This window comes from Trypanosoma grayi (assembly GCF_000691245.1).
Source record: "Trypanosoma grayi strain ANR4 Tgr_296_V1, whole genome shotgun sequence".
Lineage (NCBI taxonomy): Eukaryota > Euglenozoa > Kinetoplastea > Trypanosomatida > Trypanosomatidae > Trypanosoma > Trypanosoma grayi.
Window position 1 is genome coordinate 10,720 of NW_008825915.1, and position 7,658 is coordinate 18,377.

Genomic DNA, 7,658 nt, shown 5'->3' on the forward strand with positions numbered 1-7,658 from the left:
AAATCGTTGTGCCGCCGCAAATCCGCCAAGGTCAGCGTGTGCATAGACGGCACAGGCCATTGCAACGCGTACCGACGTGAGTCCTCCCCTTCCTTTGTCGATGCAGTGTGCCCGGTGGGCGTCAGCTCCTTCTTCTCGGCTTTTCGCACTGGCATGGAGAGTCGCGCAAAGAGCTCTTTTCGGTCTGCCGCTGTTAGCCGTGGCGAGCCCTCGCCTTTCCTGTGCCGTCGCTGCGGAGAAGGCATCGTCACCCTGTTCTCTTCTTCACGCAGGTTTTCCTCTCGCTTACGCAGTAGCTCATCTTGCTTCTGGCGGAGTCGCTGTGCGTCACCGTACAGTCGGTTGAATACCCCAGCCACGCCCTCATCGGCATCCTCACCGTCAATGATGGCGCCACTACCGCGTCTCCTCCGTGTGGGTGAAATATCGCCAACTAGCCCATGCCCTTCCACCTCTTTGCGCCGCTCCTGCTCCTCCACCCACCAATCAGCACGAAGCTGTGCCCGTTGCACCTGCTGCGTCTTGGCGTCGGCAAAGAGTTTGTCGAACACACGCTTCGGCGAAGTCCCACGCCGTGGGGAATTCCATAGCCGCGACTCGGGTTTCGGCGACGACGACGACGCCGCCGCCAAATGCCTCGATCGTGCACCAATCACTGGGTGAAAGGTGCACTCTTGCAGCGCATTCCACTCTTCCTCTTGTGCCAGACGCGCCTTCATATCGAACTCAACCTCCTTTACAGGTGATGGGCGGCGTGGGACCGGCGAGGAGGAGTCACCGGTGGTGGAGGAGACGTTGCCGAACCACGCATCGCTCTTGTGTGGCGTCATGGAGCGGCGGACGGCGGTCGCAAGCGGGCCAGCACTGCTCCCGCCGTCACGGTTGAAGGCACTCAGCACGGGTGCGGCGTCGGTGGCATCGTCGAGATCAATAGAGAGGGCCCCGTCGCTTCGCAGCCGCATGAAACGGTTCATCGCATCTGACAAATCGCCGCTTGAGGAGGCACACACACACACACACACACACACACACACGGAAAGAACGATAGAGCAAATATGGGAACAAGATGGACAAAGTGCGAGGGAAAGATAACTTTTGAAACAAATGACGCGGCATGACCCCCACACGGTTCTAAGGGAAGCAACGCAGCACGTCAGGCATCAAAGTATCATCCCCACAAGCAGAGGGACCGACTGAGTGACTGACTGACTGGCACGCACACACACACACGCAAACAACCACACACGCACATGTATCGCACAATCTACAGCGCTACCGTGCGATCTGAGGCGTTGGTGTTGGCGCCGAATCCTACTTCAATGCGACTCAGCCTATCGTAGCGCTGTTGCGCGCGCAGCTCTGACAGTCGGCGCAGACGTCGCATTATAAAATAGCTAAAAGTGCATAGCGAGGCCATGACGAGCTCGAAGACAACGAATGGCAGGCTCGTCCGCTGCGCGTCCGCGCCCTCCGCACACACGGATGATGTGCTGATAGCCACAGTCGACGCGGCGGCTCTCATCTAGAGACAACGCCCTCCTCCCACAGACGCACACACCTCTTCCTCTTTCCGTCAACGTTGTGAATTGTGTACTGGAATACAGCAGCGGGTCGCTCCTCCCCCTNCCCCCCCCGTTAAGGCGAATCCGAAAAAGAGCCCACCAGTGCGTTTCTGCAGCACCCCAATAGACACAAAGATAGGCGCCAAAAACAAAAAAAAAGAAACGCGAGAGGAAATGATGCACAAACCCACACAGAAAGAGAGGGTCAAACACTGTTCAATGTGGGAGACAAACAAGTCGACGTAAAACAACAGTATAACAACCGGAAGAAACCACATGATGGTGGAAACGGTCCCTTGCTCTCCTTCCCCCAAGCACCCTAAGCTCCGCCACGTTCATTCTTTTCGTCCACCTTATCGCTCTTTCGCCCGCAGGGCAAAGAGGGATATGCTTATACTCCAAAAAGAAATGAATCAAATGAGAGAATGAAGGGGGGGTGGGCACAGCATACATTGATGCCCTTCACTCACGCGCCCGTTTCTCCCCCGCCATCGGGTCCTCTTCCTCTTCCTCGCCAAGAAACGTCGGGGCGATGCGCAGCCGCCACGCGTCCTGTCCTTCTGGTGCATCGCCTTCAGCGAACGGCAACACGATACCATCCAGCTCGCGCAGCGCCCGCTCAAACGCATCTTTGCTCTCCAGCTCTACCAGCGCGTATCCGCTGCAGCAGCAGTTCTTGTCGAGCGGCATCTTCACTTCACGAATCGGGTCGTAGCCCTCACCACTGGCCCCGTTGTGGGTGAGGAAGAGGTCAAGGATGTGGTCGCTGGTGGTATTGGGTGGCAGGTTGGTGAGGAAGAGCGCCCATCCCTCAATACTGGGCATCGGTTCACCAGGCGCAACATCCGCGGGGCGTACGAGCCGCTCAAACTGCGATCGCATGCGGCGAACGCGACGCACCGACGGCACCTCGGTGGCTGCAGCAGCTCCCTCAGCAATCATGGAGTCCCTGTAGTTGCCTCTTAATAGTTCTTCCTCTCCCTCTCTCTCTCTCTCTCTCTCACTAAATATATATATATGGCAATATAAAATGCCTGTTTCCCTTTACTTCGCGCTTACAGTCTCTCTTATGAGATGTTTATAGGCTGAATGCTGAAGGGTGCAACACAAAAATGGGGGTGAGGGAGGAGGGGAATCAACAGAAGCACTGCGCAAGTACATGCAACATGGATTAAAAAACAACATGGTGGCAATCTGTCCATTGTCACAAAGAGTCATTCAACATTTTGAGTGCTGACCGTGAAGTACACACGTGCGTCGACGTCCCACTTGCGCTCATAAATCGTCTCCGTTCCACCTCAGACCCGGCTTCGTTGTGGCACCGCCATATCCTGTCAAGCGCGGTCCATATCGGTGGTCGCCCTTGATGTATCCTCCCCGCATATTCCCAGTAACAAGATAACGGCCGTAAGCCTTGATCTCAGTTGCCACGGAGTGGTCAACGTTGTACACCATCCCTGTCTTGACTGTCGCGAAGCGCTGAGAGCGGGCCAGCATGGTGTCGATAATATCTTGCAGCTCGGGGGGAGTGCACTTCTCCACATTAGCGCCCAGTTCCACACGAATAGGATACAAAATCCCAGGCCGCGCATATGGCTCATGTTGCCGCATAATATCAATAATGCGGCAGAACACGGGTGCCCTGGAACACCTGCTACAGTGCAGCATTTCTACTTCCTTTTCACCACGCCTTCATATATGGCACATCACGGGTGAGAAAGCGGAAATAGTAATAGAGTGCGGAGAAAGAGCGACCGGCACCACAACGCATTATGTTTCTTTCTCTCCTCTCGACGTATTTCCCTTGCGCTATTGTCTGTCTCTTTTCTCCACTTCATGTCACAGAGTAGTCCCACGGCGTCGTCGCCTCCCATTCCGCTTTGCTGCGCGAAGTCGTTGGAGTTTTTGCAGCGGCACCATAACGTTGGCGTAGCGCGTATCCATCAACGAGCGCGTCACGCCCTCTTCCATGACCCCAGCCTCAGCCCCTTTTGTCTTCTTCATGTATTCTTCCTCCGACCACACGACCCGCATAATAGACAGCGTACGCGAACTACGTTCACGAACACGCAAACGTGAATGTGGTTGATGTTCTTGCTGTTGTGGGCCGATATCGAGCGCATCAGCTGTGCGATCCGCAGCGCCGGCGAGACGACACGAGACGCACGTCTCCAGTTTTTTTACCAACGCGTAGTGGCCATGACATGGATGATCATCGTGGTGGTGGTGATGATGGTGGGAGATCCCGCATATCCCCAAGCGGAGCGCTAACTCCCCGTCACGTTCATCCACAGACCTGGGAATGAGAGCCGCCTCGTGGCGGAAGAGCGGTGTGCGGCACCGCACCTCAAGCTCGCGGTGCATTGGTGGAACGGCAACTGCAGCTCGATAGAGTCGCAGCAGTTGCTCGGGATTCACCTCTGGCGACCCCACAGCCGGGAGACTGTTTTGCAACGTTTGATACAAGGCGGTTGCTGCATCCGCGCAGCTTTGCGTCCGATCCGCCGCGCACAATGCCAAAAGGAAAGAGACTCTTCCAGTGACGTCACTCAGGCTGAGTGCAGCCTTGCCCTCGCAGAGGCGGGAAATACTCGCCATCGGCAACGAGAGGGACGCCTCTGTCCACTCCCCGTGGGCAAGCAGGCTCTGAAGGCACGCAATGTGAAAACATGACAAGTCCTGCATAGGCGGCGCCGCCTCGTCGCACCGCGACATGACATCGTCATACCATTCCAGCGCGTCGCACCAGGGGGCACCGTTAAAACCACGCACTGGTGGATTCCTTCGCATTGTGAAGTTCAGCAAGCAGGCGGCTAAAGAGTGGGCGCTAAAGGGAACCCCAGCCGCACGTGCAAAGGCAACAAGACGTATCGTAAGCATGCAGCGCGCACCGCGAGGAAGTGGGGAGCCTCCCACACAACGCAACACGCGTGCAGTACCCAAATCTGTAGGCACGTGTGGACGGCGAAGATGGCACTCTGACGCCGCAACCACCGCATTGGCATCAGATGCTGTCAAAACTGCGCACTTGTAGTGCCACACAGCCTCTTCCCAGAGAGTGCACCCGTGCCGCATAGATGCAAGACAGCGCACAACAGCAATGTGGGCCTCGACATCCATCCTCGCCTCGGGTGGTGTCAATCGCAGGAGATGCGTCATGATTTGATGGCCAGTGCGGCCGTCCACATCGTGCAGAACAACGCCAACAGCGTTGCACATACAGGAGAAAGCACATGAATCAGGGAGAAGGTGCGGCAGAACCTCTGCAGCAGTTAGCAGCATCCCCTCAAGGAGTGATGCGAACCTCACGACGCGGCACGCTACTGTGTCATCTGCCTCGTACTCCTCCTCCTCCACCGCCGCTACCAAGTCTGTGGCGTATGGCAGCCCCATTTCCCTCTTATTCATTCTTCTCCAGAGCCGCCGCGTCGGCACGACACTGTAATCCCACCGAAGCGTCAAATCCCCCACGACAGCGTGAGAGAGTTCAACCAGTTGGCGCACCGCCGCCATCCCGCATTCGCTACGTGTGCATTCACTGTGGTGGAGGGCCCACGTGGCCAGTGGAAACAGCACGTTCCATAGTGCCTCGTTGATGAAACGTGGCAGCGGTTTTTTGGCGCGAACTGGGATCTGTTTAAGGAGCGCAAGGACATCGTTGCACAGGAGCTCACAAACTGCCAAAATAAATGGCAAATCCATCGGTGGCGACGAACACTCGACCGTTGCCTCAGGGCCGACTCGCTTTGCTACTACCAGAAGCAGTAGCATCACTGCGTTGGCATGCTGCTGAAACAACGAGGACGAAGACGAATTACCAGCGTCGCTCACACCCTGCTCGGGAGGGGACTTCCTATTGCGCCACATCGACACGGCATGCCGCAGCACATGTGGGGAATGGAGCTCCCACAGCAATCCAGCCACACATGCCAGCGAATGATTATTGTCTATCCGACGACCATCTGCAGTCGTAGGATGCGCATTACACCGCAGCAACGCCGAAAAAACCGTATCAATAAGGAAAACAGACAGAGAGTCCGGAAGTGCTCGGAGCAACGAAGATGATGCTGCATTTTTGCCTGTGTCTACCTCCAAGACCCGCCTCAACAGACCTGGCAGCTCAAGCAACACACCACGGCCCTCAGATTTCGTCGACGCCGTGGCGAAGAGAAACAAAACGAGCTCTAGCGCCAACGCTGTGTGTGTTCCCGTACTTGCCGCATTGCTCTCACTCCCGGTCCATCGCCACAGTGCATCCAGTATGTGCGCTGCATCAGAATCCACACTAATCACAGCACGAAGTTGACACGAGAGCGTCTCCAGTAAAGCGGAAGGAGCCGTTGCAGGCATCGCCTCAGTTTTCGCTCTCTCTTGACATTCCTGATCGTCGCCAGAAACAAGAAGCTGGTATCTGTCCAACGCCACAAGGACGGCTTCGCGTCGCGATCTCCACACCTCTATTGCACTGCGCTGCCAGCAGGAAGACGAGATCTCCGGCCTATGCGTTGCAGCAGTCGTGCCGCACCTCGCTGAGGCGCCTGAAGATTCCCTCAAAGCATCCACTATGTTTGCTTCCCCAGAGTCAGTGCATCGCACCGGTGTAATTACCTTGCGTACACGTGTAGTAGCGGCAGTGGAGCCTTTTCCACGGCGTCCTGAGTGAACTCTTACAGCCTGCGAGTTCGTCACCGTTATTCGGTGCGCGTCACACGCACTCCCAAAGCGTTGGGCCGTCGCAATACTACGCTGATCGGCGCGTGCAGCAGCCGTCAGCAGCTTCTGCAGTTCCTCTTGAAGTTGGCGCTTTGCTTCGAGCAATTGTGCCTCATTGAGTGTGTGGAGAGCAGCGCCCCACAAATCCTCTTCTGGGGGCGAGCGCACCATTCCTTCTTCATCACCCAGCAGGTGCTGTACGCGCCCAGTCTGCTTCTCCCTCACAAACGCGTGGACGCACTGCATTGTGTAGAGAGAGGAAGCAGGGGTCGACATACCAGAACACAGCGCCTCTGCAATGTTGAATAAAACAATATTATTCTCTCCGAGGAACTGCTCACAGATAGCAAGGGTAGTTTCTGAGGTGTGCGGTGCCAAAGCATCTAGAGCTGTGCGCAGTGGAAGGCGGTGGTTCAGCATCGCCGACACCACCGAAAACACCAATAGCAATAACTCGATACGTTCACTACAACCAACAACAACAACATCATCATCATCATCATCAGCAGCAGCAGAAGCACACGCTGAAGAAGGCAACATGTTTTCCATTGCAGCTGCTCTGACACTAGCAGTAATAAGACTAATCGGGTGACGAGGAGTAGAAGCAGCAGCATTAACAGCCGCCCAAGCCCGACACCCTTCCAGCTCCTCCTTCAGAATTGCCGCAGCAGTTTCGCTCTCAGTCCTGGTGGGATTACTATACCCACAAGCACGATGATCTAGCTGCTGCTGCGTTTGTGCCACGTTGTTAAGAGATAGTTTGGCGCGTCGCCGCACCTCACCTCGTTCTAGCGCATCAAATCCCAGAGACCTGGCTTCCGCCGTAATTGTCTTGTGCGCACGAGCGAAGTCCTGCCACTTTGTAGGCTCCTGCAGCGTCCTGTCACTCTCGCCAAGTGCCACTAGCCATGTGGCCGACGTGAATGGTGGCACTGGGGGCGGTGGAACGGGAGGCCCGCCGCTTTCCTCCACATCCGACGATGCCTTCTCCAGACGGGGGCATGGCACCAGTGCAGCTGCACGAACAAATGCCACGACAAGTGCTCTGTTCCCGGTTGGCATTCACGTCGGCGGAGTGTCGCTCCCACGCATGCTGAAGCAACCCGCCACAGCGTGAAACGGCAGCAGAGAGATGTGCTTTTCTGATGCGACCTCTCTCTCTCTCTCTCTCTCGGTGAGTGTGTGTGTGTCTCTCTCTCTGCACAGTCCCCGGCCAGTAATACAACCGACAATGCACCGTCACACACCGCTGCAACCGCGGGCACCAACACGAGCACAAACTACAAAAGGGAGAAGCCGGATCACTTCCGATATCCCCCTTAAACAAGCAAGCAAACAACAACAGAAGAGAACGACAGAAAAACGCAGGCAACAATGGTCATT

The 7,658-nt window shown here is 56.1% G+C and overlaps 5 protein-coding genes across 5 annotated transcripts in view; all 5 read right to left on the reverse strand.

Annotated features, from left to right (window-relative positions):
- DQ04_02961040 (hypothetical protein) overlaps positions 1-974 on the reverse strand; it is a gene marked incomplete at both ends in the record, with an annotated part of 1,140 nt that extends 166 nt beyond the window's left edge. Inside the window, one exon of the mRNA XM_009312377.1 lies at positions 1-974. This exon is cut by the window's left edge and continues 166 nt beyond it. Within this exon, the coding sequence (XP_009310652.1) occupies positions 1-974 (974 nt within the window).
- Positions 975-1,264: 290 nt separating this feature from the next.
- DQ04_02961050 (hypothetical protein) lies at positions 1,265-1,522 on the reverse strand (the record flags this gene model as incomplete). The annotated part of the gene is made up of 1 exon (XM_009312378.1): positions 1,265-1,522. The coding sequence occupies one exon, from the start codon at positions 1,520-1,522 to the stop codon at positions 1,265-1,267; it is 258 nt and encodes an 85-aa protein (XP_009310653.1).
- Positions 1,523-2,024: 502 nt separating this feature from the next.
- Positions 2,025-2,504, reverse strand: DQ04_02961060 (RNA-binding protein 8A; the record flags this gene model as incomplete). Its single annotated transcript, XM_009312379.1, has 1 exon — positions 2,025-2,504. The coding sequence occupies one exon, from the start codon at positions 2,502-2,504 to the stop codon at positions 2,025-2,027; it is 480 nt and encodes a 159-aa protein (XP_009310654.1).
- Positions 2,505-2,837: 333 nt separating this feature from the next.
- On the reverse strand, positions 2,838-3,230 carry DQ04_02961070 (hypothetical protein; the record flags this gene model as incomplete). The annotated part of the gene is made up of 1 exon (XM_009312380.1): positions 2,838-3,230. One exon carries the CDS (start codon positions 3,228-3,230, stop codon positions 2,838-2,840), a length of 393 nt encoding a protein of 130 aa, XP_009310655.1.
- Positions 3,231-3,401: 171 nt separating this feature from the next.
- DQ04_02961080 (hypothetical protein) lies at positions 3,402-7,337 on the reverse strand (the record flags this gene model as incomplete). The annotated part of the gene is made up of 1 exon (XM_009312381.1): positions 3,402-7,337. One exon carries the CDS (start codon positions 7,335-7,337, stop codon positions 3,402-3,404), a length of 3,936 nt encoding a protein of 1,311 aa, XP_009310656.1.
- Between the last annotated feature and the right edge of the window lie 321 nt (positions 7,338-7,658).